The sequence below is a fragment of the Poecile atricapillus genome, chromosome 3 (genome assembly GCF_030490865.1).
Source record: "Poecile atricapillus isolate bPoeAtr1 chromosome 3, bPoeAtr1.hap1, whole genome shotgun sequence".
NCBI lineage: Eukaryota > Metazoa > Chordata > Aves > Passeriformes > Paridae > Poecile > Poecile atricapillus.
Window position 1 is genome coordinate 84,127,671 of NC_081251.1, and position 14,680 is coordinate 84,142,350.

Genomic DNA, 14,680 nt, shown 5'->3' on the forward strand with positions numbered 1-14,680 from the left:
ATTGTTTTTATCTTGTGCCCTATGTTTAGGAGAACCTGAGGCAATGATCTACTGAGGAGTAGTCTCAAATGTGATGTGATAAAAGGGGCAGCCTTCTTTAAGTCTTTCCTACATGGGTAGATGATAACTCTGTAAAAATACCAGTTTTTTGCTTGGGGAAATCTGAAATCTTGTTTGAAGGAAAGGGGCAACAAAGACTTTTCTCTCTGGATGGCAAGTTGTTCTGTTTAGGTAACATCTACTAGTCTTCTCTAGTCTGAGGTTCTTCGTTGCATATATCAAGGCTTCTCTTCCCTGGAGGATTTGGGATAGCATGCTGCCATGCCGTAGGGCACAGTCTGGGCATGGAAGGGAAGGATGGGGTGGAAATAAAAGGTTTGCTTGTGAGATAGCTTACATAGAGACTAGAATCTTGGCAAGGAAATGCTTTTCTCTCTTTGCTTCAGAGAGTTAGGGAAGATGTTTCTTGCTGTCCTTGCTGCCTTGCTGGCCCACTTCATACTGTGTTCTGGATGCTGTTTAATTGCACAAAAACCCTGTTACTAGTTCTGTGGAAGGATCGCGGTGCTCGGTACCTCCTTGTTTTCTTATAATCTGCTGGCATCGGTGTAGTTACTCTTTTTTTTCCAGGAGGACATTTTGTCTGCAAAACCTTTGACCTGTTTACACCATTCAGTGTGGGTCTTGTTTATCTGCTATATTGCTGCTTTGAGAGAGTTTGCATCTTTAAACCTGTGACAAGCCGCCCCGCTAACTCGGAGAGGTGAGATGCTTGAGCATGAGGGTCTACTAAAGAAAACAATCCTCCAAATACAGTGATAGATGGATTTGGGTAAGCCTAATGGACGCTTTGTGACCTGCCTCAATTAGCAGCTGTCTTGGAAGAGGAAACATTTTAGATGTTTGGCAAATTATGGACAAGGTAAAAGATGGTATTTGCAAAATTGTCCTTATGGGAAGGAAACCGGAACTGGATATGTAACAAATCTTGTTTTGCATGGAACAACTATGGTTTCAGTGAAGCCAGAGGATATATGAGAGGTTGGACATGAGCTGGCACTGTATGCTCAGAGCCCAGAAAGCCAATTGTATCCTGTGCTGCATGCAAAGCAATGTGGCCAGCAGGATGAGGGGAGGGGACTGTGCCCTGCTACTCTGCTCTGGTGAGACCCCACCTGCAGTGCTACATCCAGCTCTGGGGTCCCAAGCACAAGGACATGGACCTGTTGGAGCAAGTCCAGAGGAGGAACACCAACATGATTTTAATGATGGAGCACATTTCCTATGAGGAAAGGCTGAGAATTTGGATTCTTCAGCCTGGAAAAGAGAACGTTTATGGGTGATCTAATTGGGGCCTTCCAGTACTTGAAGGTACTGGATGATCTTCAACCCAAGCCATTTTATGATTCTGTGATATTACCTGTGTTTTCATTGTACCTGTCAAGTTTAGCAGAATTGATTTACTGCTTGAGGGAGATCTGTGGGAGGTTTACATAGGATTGCATTTCCCTGTCTTTCCAGAGCTGAGAAAATGTATGATGACTCAATGAAAAGTAAGTTTGCATCTTCTTAAGGATATACAGGATGAAAGAGTTCCTGAGATTTAGGAAACTATCCTTATAATGGGAGTGTGGCAGGAAAGTTGTCTGTGAAAGGACTGAGCCTACTTGATCTCTCTGCCTTGCTCTGCAGGTATGTGGTATGCAAAGGCCTGAAGTCAGGGATTGAAGATGTGCGGGGTTACCTCTTCACAGTGAACATCAGACTCAACCAGCTGCGCAATTCTGACTTGGATGTGAATTTTATCGTCCCACTGAATGTGATCAAAGACAACCAGGATTTCTACAATTACATTGTCCAATCCAATGAAAAGTGAGTTACTATGGGTGATGAGGGCTGCTGGCTGTAGGCAGATTAATTTAGCATGGCTTTCAGATATAACTTCCTGCACTCATGGAAGTATTTATTGGTGCTGCCATACTGCTCTGCTTTTGCTCTCTTAAGTGGCTGAGCAGAGCAGGGGGACTCTGTGCAGACAGAAATGCTGTATTACTGTTAGTGACCGTTTGGCCTCTGAGTACTGTGTAGAAAAGAAAGTACTGCCTTATTTGTTCCAGTGATCTTCCTCTCAGTTTGAATCATGCTGGCTAAGATCCCTCATTGCTCTGTGAATCAGACTAGCTTCCCCCTATTTTCCTGCCACTCTTTCTTGTTTTGAACGGTAGAACAATGTTGGTGGTGATTAATTTGCTCTCTGACTAAAACTTCTCTTCTATTTTAGCCACTGCAGAGTTCAGATAAAGGCGCTAGCCAAAATTCGTGCCTTTGTTCAAGACACGTGAGTATATTCTTCTGGCTTTTAGTGAAGACTGAATTAACCTACTATTAATGAATTGCTTTTCTCTTGTTTAATAAGTTGTTGATTTGAGTTAGTATTTGTCTTCGCCTTTGGAGGCAGGAAAGTGAAAAGTGCTTTTAGGTAGCTCAGTTTGTGTCTCTGCCTGAATTATTTGCAGAGATGTGTGGGTGGCTGGAGAAGTCCTGAAAATTGATGGTCTATTATCACCCTTGTTGAGAAGGCTTCCATGCATTGAATGATTTCCAGTTACCATAAATGAGCCCACTTCTTAGCGAGAATGTAAACAGAAAAGTAACTTGCAGCTGGCATGTTAAATTCAACAGTAACCATCCAAGTTGAGTGTGGTTCATAGTAGTTCATTTTTCCAGGGGCAATTCAAAACATCTATGTTACAGACCTAGAATTACCTAGAGCTTGACATTAATTTCTTGCATAAAACTAAAGTCATTGCATTGTTTCCCTGCCACAGCTTTTCTGTTCAGGTGTTATTCACCTATGTGAATATGTGTAATATGTGGTAGAAAGTTCAGTGAATATGGTAGTTAGAAATTGTCTTAGAGCTGATTATAGCTTGACACTGTTTTTTGTATGGCCTTCAGCAGGACTTCACTATTATTCATAAATAGGGCTGTGTACCCAGCTCTTGAAGATTAGTGTAAGTTTGTACGAATACATAACTTACTGAAAATATTTATACCCAGTGGTACTTTCATGGAATGAAGAGATAGCTGATAGTCAGCAGTACAGACCATGAAACAAATCTAAATACAGGAACTGGAGGGTGGGGAAGGAAGGCAGCATCCTCTTTCATACAACCCTTTGTGGAGCAGTTCATGTTTGTTGTTCCCAAGTCAAATGCTGAAAGTTCCAAATTTTATAAGGCTGGGATATATAATGCTGTAAGATCAAGGTTTCACTGTCTTAGTCTTCTGTCTTTCTTTAGGACACTGGTTGAGCCACGGCAGGCTGAAATCCGGAAGGAGTGTCTCCAGCTATGGGGGGTAAGTAAGGTGTCAAGCAGGCAAATTGGGAAGGTGTCCTTGTTGCAGTGAAACAAGAGTGGAGCTGCAGTAAAGATAGGACTTCCTAGACAGAAGTTTAATATCTTGTCTTGTGGGAAAGTCAGAAACTGTTTCAAGCTCTTAAGTAATCAAACAGGATGTCTCTGATATGGTTTAACTGAGCAGGCTTCTGTGCAGTTGAGAATATTTTATTGTACACAGAGTAAACTCAGCACCTGGATCCCAAGCAGCAGAGCTCTCTATAAGGTCTTGTTTTTGTTTGCAGTTTCTGTTTCCTAAGCTTTTGACTGCAGTGGGGCCATAGATATGGCAGTTAGCTTCACAGGCTGATGGTATGTCTTTGATGAAACGGTATTTCATCAAAACATACATGATATCAAAGGTTTAGTCTAAATCTTTGTGGAGTTGCAGGTGTGAGGTGTGGTATGCCTACATTAAATTTGCAAAACATGTGAGATACTTTATTTGCCACAAGACATCTCTTCTTCATCTCAAATCCCAAGAGCAGGAGTTTCAGGGGCAGGATGTTCTGTCATATCTTGAAACCAGAAATGATCCTCTGAATGTGCCAAAGAATAACATGGATTTGTTTTCAGATTCCTGATCAGGCTCGTATTGCTCCTTCATCTTCAGATCCTAAGTCCAAGTTCTTTGAGCTGATTCAGGTGAGACATTGACTAGAGTCCTTTCATACAAATATAACTTTTTTCTTATTGGAATTAGGAGATGAAGAAGCTAATCCTGGGTTATTGTTTCATGTAGAAGTTGTGTCTACCTGCCTGTTGATGTATTGTGTCTGTCTTGCCTTTCCCATACTTTGCTCTTTAGGGCACAGACATTGATATCTTCAGTTACAAACCCACTCCTCTGAACTCCAGCACACTGGAGAAAATTCGCCAAGTGTTAGATTACCGGTGTATGGTGTCTGGAAGTGAACAGAAGTTCCTCTTGGGATTAGGGGTAAGTGCTAAGAACAGTCCAGGAGTTTTGCTGATTCATTTTAATGCTACCATTCTGCCTTGCAGTTTCTTCCCATCCTTTCCTGTCCCTGAAGGCCCAAAAGAATCCTCATCAGCAGTACTGGAGACTGCTAGTTATTTATGTTTCATTCTCCTGATGTCACTGCTTTTCACACTAATTAACCCTGCTTCTGTAACCTCAGCCTACACAGAGACCTTGCACTCCTGCTAGTGTCTCTAATTATCTTCACTGCCCTTTTAAAGGTGTTCTATTTCTGGTTCTTTGTGTGGGTGTATAAAGTCACTGGTAGAGTAGAATACGTGTTTTTGTTCCTTTGCTGTAGAGGTTGAGGTTCTTCCTTAAAACTTATGACAAAGAAACTGCCTGTGACAGCCTAGGACAAAAAGATTCTTGGAGGGTTGCTCTACAGTTAGACGTCTCTTTTCCACCCCTGCCCTCAGAAGGTCTTGGCTGAATCTGATTCTGTCTTTATGTACAGAAATCACAGATCTACACTTGGGGTGGTCGCCAGTCAGACCGCTGGACAAAGCTGGATTTGAAAACTGAGCTGCCACGAGATACTCTTCTCTCTGTGGAGATTGTTCATGAGCTGAAAGGAGAGGTAGGAGCCTACTCTCTATCTTAGCACGTTGCTGCAAATATGAAGAGCAGTTTCACCTGATCTCTGTAAGATACTGCAGAAAAAATGTTCCATCTGTGTCAGGTCCAAGGTTTTTTTTTTTTTGTATATGATCTTTAGAGTAACTATTTTGGATTAAGTGCCTTCCTTCTGTCCAATGCTAGAAATATGAACTTTCAACATTGTTTTGAAAACACTCTGGACCTGATGTGTTGCTTTTCTAAGTAGAGCTGCATATGACATTGCCACCATGACTTCATGTGTCTGTGGCTCTCTGGGTACATAACTGCTCAGCAGTGACTGCAGGCTATGGGGAGAAGATCCTCATGGTGTATTTACAGAGTGAGGTGAAAAATCTCAGCTGCCTGGGAGTTTCCCTGTCCTCTAGCACCTTAGACGAGGATACTGTAGTGTGCTGGGCTTTGTGATACCCGATAAAGCACAGATAGCTGGTGATGGCAACTGTGGTCCCACCCTCTGTCCCTCCCCTAAGACAGAAGTGGGTATTTGAAATGCACCAGTTCTTGGAGGATGCCATGTTCTTGTATAATGGGCAGCAGGGAATTTGTGTGCTTCTAATATCTGGAAAGGTGCCTTCTTGCTAGAAGAGATGTCCTGTCAAAAAACAGTCTATAAATTAAAGCTGAAACATCAGCAGTCTGAATAATAAATCTCTGTATTGCCCTTGTTAGGGGAAAGCCCAGCGAAAAATCAGTGCTATCCACATCCTTGATGTCTTGGTGCTGAATGGCAATGATGTTCGAATGCAGCATTTCAACCAGAGGTATGTAGGGGTCTGGAGAAGCTTTTTTCTGTACGTGTGTAGGAGTGACTGGGAAACAGTGTTTAGACCAAAAAGCATTCAGCTGAAACATTACTATAAAGATGAACTGTGAATGAAGCTGCTCTGAAGTACATATAGGCTTTTCCAACCGTATCTTCTCTGTGTATGAGGGTAGCTGTAGCTTCTTTCTTAGTGTAGGGTGAGCCATGGGTAAACTGACCATTGTGGGAGTATAAATGAGCTGAGAGAGAAGGAACAAGCCCCTCTGTTTCCTTCCTCAGGGACACAGTGTCCCTCCTACTCCTGCTAGCTTGATAAATACAGAAGTGTTCAACAGCATGTGGACTTATAGAGTAACTATGGACACTTGTTCCTAATGGATAGCAGGCAGTATCACTGGGCTTTGAATTCGGAGGGTGGGGTGAAAAGAAGTCTTGCTAGACCCATTTGGCTAGCAGTGGAGGGAGTGTGCATGCCCCGAGTAGTCTAATCACCTAGTCTGTTGAAGCTGTTACCTACCTGCTGTGTCAAAGGCCTCATTAAATTGCTAGGCTCTGTTTCTATGTTCATTCAGGATTCGGCTGGCGGAGAAGTTTGTCAAAGCTGTTTCTAAACCCAGCCGGCCAGATATGAACCCCATCCGGTGAGTGATGCCTCCTTCCCTCAGCCTCACTTGTTTTGCTGTCACTGTGTTGAAACCTGAAAGGTTTCAGGCTGAAATTCATGGTTCTGTTATGTTCTTTGGAAAGAGGCTAAAAGCTGTTTATATATTTAAAGTAAATATTGTTAATGGAGAAGTTGAGCCCTCCTTTCACATATCAAACAGTCACATTTTCATCATAGGTGGATTGGCTGGTGTTGATTCCAAATGTGTGATTGTAGGTCTAGTACCCAGTGAGCTTAATCATTGCAAAGAATTCTGTCCTTATCTGCCCTGAAGGGTCAGCAGCGGTACAGTGATGCTGACTGTTAGTAAATGCAGGACTGACCAGCATCTATGAGGACAAGGCTTTAGTTACACCCCCCAGGAAAATTCCTGACAAGGGGCTTCAGCTTTGGTTGTCTCCTGGCCTTCCATTTCATTAATTCTACTGCAGTGTAGCATAAGAGCTACCACTGTGAAGGCATCAGATATGTATTATGGACAAAACAGCTTCTCATTCACAAGCTGAAGTGCAGCAATATCATGAAAGAATCTGGAGGAAGGGAAGGAGGATCTTCTCCTTGATGGCTTAATGAAAGGTAATGAGTGGAATCTATGCCTAATGACAAACAGACAGTTGTAATAATTGGAGGAGCCCAAAATGCTGGGGAAGGCTGCAGGTGAAGTGAGAAGGAGAGCTGGGAAAATGGATTGTAGAGAGGTAATTTGCTGCTTTCGTGGAAAGGTGTTAAAATGTTGGTGATGTGCTCTTTGAGGCCTGATGCTTGTAGCAGTATGTGGGAAATGAGGTGTTGGGGTGTCCAATCAGAGGCAGTGTTTTTTTAACTTACTGATTGTTTTTCTGTGTCTCAAAACAACAAAACCAGTTTGATGTAATGACAGAATAAGGACTCAAAATAATCTTTACTGATTTTAAAGAAAGCTGTGTTTATCTCAGGATAACTAACAAGTTTGTTTTATATCTGGGGATAATAATGGTGAAGATCCGGTTGTTTAATTTTACTGTGAGGCCAGCGTGCTGAGGCCAGAACTTGCCTGGGACTGACCTTGGTCAATTTATCTGATGGGAAAACAAAAGCACCTGACTTTTACTGTTTCCACTTTACTGTATAGTCAACCTGAGGTAAAAATGCACAGGTTCCTTAGCAGCAAGGATATTTATCTGCTGCTTACAGCAATCCAGCCATGAGCATGCATGTGTCAGGTTTTCTCAAGCCAGGAAAAACTAGTCACTGAAGCATAAGATAGAGGAGAAGGATGAACCTCAGCTGAGCCTGACTACCTCATGCTGTATAAAATCAACCATTTGGCTGCTCCCTGTAGCTGGGCAGAAAAAAAAAGAACAGTTTAAACTTTTTTGAAATAATGTTTTTGTCTTTTCTTCCCAGAGTTAAGGAAGTGTACAGATTGGAAGAAATGGACAAGATTTTTGTGAGGTAAGTGATTGGTGCAAATAAAACGTCAGCGCCCACTGAGATTATCAGTCACTGGTGCGCAGGAACGGGAGGGATGTTCTGATCTGTGCTAGTGGAGTTATGGAGAAAGCTGTTAGACCTCGTGGTGGCTGCTGTTCCTGAGATGCTACTCACTCAGAGCATCATTCTGCTGCATTCTAATGCCACAGATGTGGCCAATGCACTTCATAACAGCTGGAGTAGCAGCAGTGCCTGAGTTTGGTTGCAGAAATATTAGTGGCTTCTTAGTGGCTTGAAAGGACAAGAATTCACACTTGAAATTTGGATTAATTATGGTAGCACATCACAGATTTTTTACCACAACACTCAATTTCCAGCCTGTTTTAGACAAGTCAGACTGGTTTATCTTGTTCTGTGTGGGAAGGCAAAAACTCTTCAGGATGTGATTATTTGATGCAGTCCTGTGCAGTGCTGTCAGTTCTCACTGTGACACTCTGAAGAAGGGATGCAGGTGGTATGATATGGGTACAAGCACAGTAAAGGAAGAAACACTCTACCACTACCTTCTCAACTTCAACTATCACTTGCAACATTATAGGCTGAGGATGGTGTGGCTGGACAGTGCCCAGGTGGAAAGGGACCTGGGGGTACTGGTTGACAGCCAGCTGAACATGAGCCAGCAGTGTTCCCTGGTGGCCAAGAGGGCCAACGGCATCCTGGGCTGTGTCAAGAATAGTGTGGCCAGCAGGAGCAGGAAGGTCATTCTTCCCCTGTACCTGGCATTGGTGAGGCCGCAACTGTGGCAGTGTCTGGGCCCCTCAGACACAGAACTGTGTCCAGTTCTGGGCCCCTCAGTTTAGGAAGGACATTGAGAGGTTTGAGCGTGTCCAGAGGAGGCAACAAGGCTGGTGAGGGGCTTGGAACACAAGCCCTGTGAAGAACAGCTGAGGGAGCTGGGGTTGTTCAGTGTGGAGAAAAGGAGACTCAGAGGTGACCATATCACTCTCTACAACTTCCTGAAAGGTGGCTGTAGTCAGGTGGGGGTCGGTCTCTTTCACCAGACAGCAACTGACAGAATGAGAGGACACAGCCTTAAGCGGTACCAAGGGAAGTTTAGGTTGGACGTTAGGAAAAAGTTCTTCATGGAAAAAATGATAAAATACCGGAATCGTCTGCCTGGGGAGGTGGTGGAGTCACCATCCCTGGATGTGTTTAAAAAAAGACTGCATGTGGCACTCAGTGCCATGGTTTAGTTGAGGTGTTAGGGCATGGGTTGGACTCGATGATCTTGAAGGTCTCTTGCAACCTAGTCATTCTGTGATTATCTCAACATTTAGGTTAGAGATGAAAGTCATCAAGAGTTCAGGGGGAATGCCCCGGCTGTCCTACACTGGCCGAGATGACCGGCATTTTGTGCCCACGGGACTCTACATTGTACGGACTATGAACGGTAGGAAGAGAGAGTCCCCACTCCCTCTCAACTTTTCTTTTTCTCTCCAAATAAAAAGTATTGACCAGGCTTGCTCATCTTATAACTTGGTGAAAAATTAGTGGCAATATTCCAATGTCTAGAGATTAAGTGTTTGCATGTAATGAGGGTAGCTTGGATTTGGATGAGGTTTAGGGTGTTTATATAGGTTTTTCTGTTGTGGGTTGATTAGGTATCATGTGGGTAATTTCATTTATTTACATGACTGATGACCTTCTTTTTTCATGAGATAATAATTTATCATCAAGATGTTTTCCAGAAAAATAGGACATGGAAATACCCTGTTTCAAATGTAAAGTTCTAAATGCAGGGAGAATGGATTTTTCTCAGTGAATAGGGGAGGGAGGAAGGAAGGGAGGAAGGAAGGGAGGAAGGAAGGGAGGGAGGAAGGGAGGAAGGGAGGAAGGATCACAGTTATTCTTATAGATTCCTCCTCCCTACTTGCACTGTATGTGTATTTCTGCTGTGATTATTTACCCCCTTTTATTTTCTACCTGATCCCTGTAACCCTTTTGATCCCTGTAACCCTAGATCCCTGGACAATGGCATACAGCAAAAACTTCAAGAAGAAGTTCTTCTTCAACAAAATGACCAACGTAGCGACATACAACCTCCTTCCTGAAGCCATTGCACCCTTTCAGTGAGTATGAGCTAGAGGGGAGGCTATGGACAGATGTCTGCAGGTGTGTGCGTGCCTGGGTGTTTGGAAGGGAGCTCAACAGTGCTGTACCCTTGCAGTGGTTTGCAGTGCAAGTGCAGGTGGTCACCAGCAGGGCGTGCTGCAGGAGCCGGCAATCTTCTCAGGCTTTCGGGAAACTGCTGGTGTGGAATCACGGATTTTGCAATTAATGGCTATGAATAACAAATATCTCACAACTTTGTTCCGCTATCTGCAGCAGTTACTGAGTTACTGAACCTCCTACAGGTGGGGAAGTAGAAATTGAGCCCAGCAACTGTAGTTTGTTGCATCTCTGTATTCAACACATTTGGTTGGAAGTTGCTAATTTAAAAGTGAATCCAAATTCTTTTAGCCCAGGCTCTGGAATAATTTGTGGGAAGATGGGAGCTTTTTTTAAAGAGTGTGAGAGAGAAAAACAGTGGCTTCTTGGAAAAGGATGGAGTGGCTTGACACTGGACAGTCATTAACATTGTGGCTGCTGAAAACCATCTGTATCTACTGAGTACAGGAAGATTAATCCACAGGCACCAGAGGTTTATGTCCAAAAAGGAGACAGAGAGGAGTCCTTTTACTTTATTCGAATAAAGGGAGAAGCCATGGGGCATTCCCCTGGGGTCTCAAATTTTTGGAGGGCGCAGCCTCCTTTTTATCCTCATTCCCGGACGCATGTCCCTTCTCTCTTTCCCCATAGGCTGAGGTACTTGAGAGGTACAGGATTCCCAGAATGCCTGATAGCTGAGATCTCCCCCAGTGCATAACCCCCCTCTTAATTCTTAACTCTTGTAGAATTCATGGTGTTTCATCAGTGTTCCTTTCATCCTTCAGTGGTATCCATCCCATTGTTTCTGTTATCTCTCAGTGATAGTTCCATCTTATCAGCAGACCCACAGTTTGTAAAGACAAACCTGTCATTCCTGTCAATACTAAGCTGAGGGCATTACTCAAGTACACCAAATCCTGAGTCTGATGCCTCAAGGGTACGGGGTAGAGATGTTCTGCACTACCACTATTACCCAGGGCTGTGCCTCTGAGTGAGAACTTGGTATAAAATAGCACTACTGATTTCCTCACTTTGAACCTCCTTACCTGTCTTAGAGCAGCACTTCCAAGAATTCTTAATCCTTTCTTCATGTGGTGAATGGCAGAACAGGCTTAAAAGGAGAGACACATGATGCTTTTCCCCTCCGTGTGTCAGGATGGGTTTAGTTCTGCCTATGTACTTTAAAATAGGCCAGCATGAACCTACAGGAATGGCTGAAGAGGTGGAGGGAGTGGTTGTGTGGGACTCCAGAAGGGATGTATTGTAGTTAGTGTGTACTAATATGTCTGTAATTAGCCACTGACATGTGCTCTTGTCACTGTGCTAGTACTGCTTTGTTAGAACAGAAGCACTAAATAAACTATGAATATTAAGTGTCAGTAATTGTACAAAACTAAAGGCTGCGGTGTTCGCAGTAATTAGCAGCTCTGATTTCATTATGGCTGGGACTGTGTGGATGCAATGAGGGAGGGATGTGCTTGATGGATGGAAATGGATGGAATGGGAGATGGCATTGTAGGACCAGAACTCTCAGCAGCCAAGCAGGGCTCAGTTATTTCACATGAGGGGAAAGAGGGAATGATCCTAGCTGCTTTTGTGCAGTGGGAAGTGCTGTTTGTTTGCTAAGCTCCATAGAACAGCTGTTACTGATTATAGTAGGTGGTGAGAGATTAGGTTGCTACTTCTGGCAGCAACTTTCTAAATTCTTCATTAAGGTGTTTCCATTGCCTGCAATGACAATTTCATCCTCGGAGAAGCTTTGGGGGGAGGTAGGGTTTTTCCCTAGTGACCTGATTCCTTCCAGCAAATACTGAACTGAATTTGAGTGAAGCTAGAATTAACAAGTTTGTTTCCATGGAAATCTCTTCGACTTGGCTGTTGCTGTACTTTGAGGGCTCTAAGAGTTTGTAAGGTGAACAAATGAATGCACTGGTCTTTTCTAAGGCACCCGTTCTGAGTATTTCTGTGACTCCCATAGCAAGAGCAGCTGTCTCACACTGGGATGGAAGTATTCTCCCTTCCCTGCCAAACTAATCTTGCTCTCCTCTCTGCCCACAGTGTCTGCCATTACAGCCGCCTCTTCTGGGAATGGGGGGAAGGTGTCAAAGTGCACGACTCTCAAAAAAGACAAGATCCAGAGAAGCTATCAAAGGAGACTGTCCTGTCTTTCATCCAAGCACACTACCCCTAACCCTGCTCTCTTGAGGGTGCAGGGAGGGGCTGAGCCCAGCTTGGACTCTTCAGGGACTGATGGGACTGGGAAGGCTCCACATCTTCTATCCTGGTATTCTCCAGAGTTGATTTCCTGGAGATGAAGGAACCAGAGGGTGGTATGCAGAAGGCACAGGATGAGGCTTTACCCTGGTAGTGTATATAAGCGTACAGCCCAGGTAGCACCTGGTGCCAGAGTACCCAAGGTGACTCCTGAAGCCGAGGCCTAATGTCCTTTTGTCCTGACGTACTGCATGCATGAGGCCAAAGGGCTGACAGCTTTCTTTGCTCCTGTTCAAACATTCAGCAGGGTTTGTGGAGCTCTGTGTGTACCAGAACTCCTCAGGCTTCTGCTTCTCTTGCAATGTGGGAAGGAGTAGAGATGTTTTGATGGCAGAGCTGGGCAATTGCACATTGAAGCAGCCCTGCATTGCTCCTGGCAGCTGTCTCCTTGGCCTTGTCAGAGGCTTTGACTACAGTGGAGGGTGTCAAGTCTTTGGTGAGCTGTGGGCAAAAGTTATATATTCTTGTTGGTGTCTCTAACACTTCTGTTTATCAAGGCACTCAGCTAGCCACTGGCAATTCTTATGTATGGTTCCCTGTTGAACAAAGGTCAATGCAGGTGTGGCACAGATCTGATATGCTTACACCTCTGCAAGCTGCTTTGACAGGGATTTCCCCTCTCCAGGTTAGTGACTGATGCCAAGCCAGCAGTCTGGGACTAATTTGTGAAAATGTACCATGGTTGGTATATGTGCTTCATGGTACTTCTGAGACCGAGGTGTTTTGATTCTTGGTACTTAATATTATTACCTAAACCTTCAGGGAGGAAAGTGGATGTGGGAGGGAAGCCACAGAAAAGCTAAGATGCTGAAGTGTCTGGAAGAAATGATGGGAATTTCTAACTTTAGAAGTACCTAGGACTTCAATAGAAAGATATCTTGACTTTACCCATGCAGGTTAATCAGAAGCAATCCTTGTCCCCTGTGTCCACTGGAAAGTTTACTAGACTTTCCCTTTAAAATATCAGAGTGGCTTTGAAATCCTCTGTATCTCATTTGGCTCTGGAACTGCATCTGAAGTGAAGGCACAGAGCTGAGAAACTTTCAGTTTGGCATTTGTGTCAAGACTTCTTCATGTGCTTCTGTTGCATCTTTTACTTTTACTTCTGACTTCCATGGTACTTTGCCAAGTCTTCCACATTAGTCAGAAGGTAACATGTAGTTGAATGCTTTTGAACAAGCAGCAAGATAGTCCCCTTTTTTGATTTTGGGTTTTTGGGGTTTTTTTGTTAGTTTGTTTTTTTTTGTTTTGTTTTGTTTTTTGTTCTTGGCTTGTTTCTAAACACAGATTGGAAGTAGGGAGAAAAGCGATTTAGGAGTTTGTCTGAACTGTGCCTTAAGGAAAGCTATAGTTCTAGAATCTATAGCAGTTGTTTAGACTGTCTTTTTCTCCACATCCATATGAATGATTTGAACAAGCCTGTGCAGCAAAACAGAAATTTTGACTTAGACACAGGTCTGTCAAAGCAATTGAAGGACTGCAATCCTCTTGGCTGATCTGTAGACTCTCTCCACTCTTAAACTTTGGTAAGACATGTATGAAAGAAATGGTGGCTCTTTCCCCCTAAAAAGAGGTGTGTCATTGGTAGCTTTGTCTTGGCAAAGGCACTTCCACGAGGAATGGGGGGGAATCTCCCCCAGGGGGCAATAAAGTATCTCAACCCCTGGTGTCCAGGCCTGTATACAGTTGGCTTTTTAAATCCACCATCAATTTGAGTTCTAAGGACCTCTGTGGATTGCATTGAGGCTGTTTCAGTGCCAGTAAAGCATGCTACTCCCTCTGCCAGGCTCCTTTGCAGAGTGTTACGTCCTCAGCTCAGAGCTTTGACTACTGTGGGCTAGAAGAGTGACTAGGAAGTAGGATCAGTGTAGGCCTTGGAGGGTACAAAAAAACCTGGTCAGTCTGCAGGCTAGCTTTTAGGAATGGATACTTTGTTTACTCAGTTGTCTCTAGTTCCTCATTTTAATTTGCATTTATTTTTGATACACTCAACCTTGATTCTAAATCTCCCTTCAAGTCTGCAAGCATGAGCCACCAAGCTACTTGCTTCCCTGCTGAGGGATTTTGTTGGGAATGGTGGGTGAGGAAGGTCTTGCTGAAGGGAGTGTATATGTATGTTAAATGCACAATGTATTGTTATTAGGCTTTGTATAATTTTGTGTTGACTTCTATGCTTTCATGTTCTATAACCAATACAGCCCCTTTAGTTCACAGCAGTGCTTCCTTCCTTTGCTTCCCACAAAATTTGGGCCAACAGTATCTGTCAGTGTGGCAGCAGAGAAGTACCATCAGAGTTAAATTTTCAAGGCAGTCCCTTTTAAAGGTTTTTGTGGCAAGTTTAGAGCAGTGGAATG

General features: G+C 43.7%; 1 protein-coding gene across 3 annotated transcripts in view; it reads left to right on the forward strand.

The window, feature by feature from the left end:
• The window catches only part of CMTR1 (cap methyltransferase 1), a 29,107-nt gene extending 14,568 nt beyond the window's left edge, over window positions 1-14,539 (forward strand). For all 3 annotated transcript variants that reach the window (XM_058834817.1, XM_058834816.1, XM_058834815.1), the window contains 13 exons: window positions 631-763; window positions 1,693-1,872; window positions 2,282-2,338; window positions 3,303-3,360; window positions 3,978-4,046; window positions 4,210-4,341; window positions 4,841-4,963; window positions 5,674-5,765; window positions 6,340-6,408; window positions 7,818-7,865; window positions 9,182-9,294; window positions 9,865-9,973; window positions 12,111-14,539. In XM_058834817.1, coding sequence (XP_058690800.1) covers window positions 631-763; window positions 1,693-1,872; window positions 2,282-2,338; window positions 3,303-3,360; window positions 3,978-4,046; window positions 4,210-4,341; window positions 4,841-4,963; window positions 5,674-5,765; window positions 6,340-6,408; window positions 7,818-7,865; window positions 9,182-9,294; window positions 9,865-9,973; window positions 12,111-12,243 — 1,316 coding nt within the window. In that variant the 3' untranslated portion in view covers window positions 12,244-14,539. The remainder of the gene's footprint in view (window positions 1-630; window positions 764-1,692; window positions 1,873-2,281; window positions 2,339-3,302; window positions 3,361-3,977; window positions 4,047-4,209; window positions 4,342-4,840; window positions 4,964-5,673; window positions 5,766-6,339; window positions 6,409-7,817; window positions 7,866-9,181; window positions 9,295-9,864; window positions 9,974-12,110) is intronic.
• Window positions 14,540-14,680: the final 141 nt, after the last annotated feature.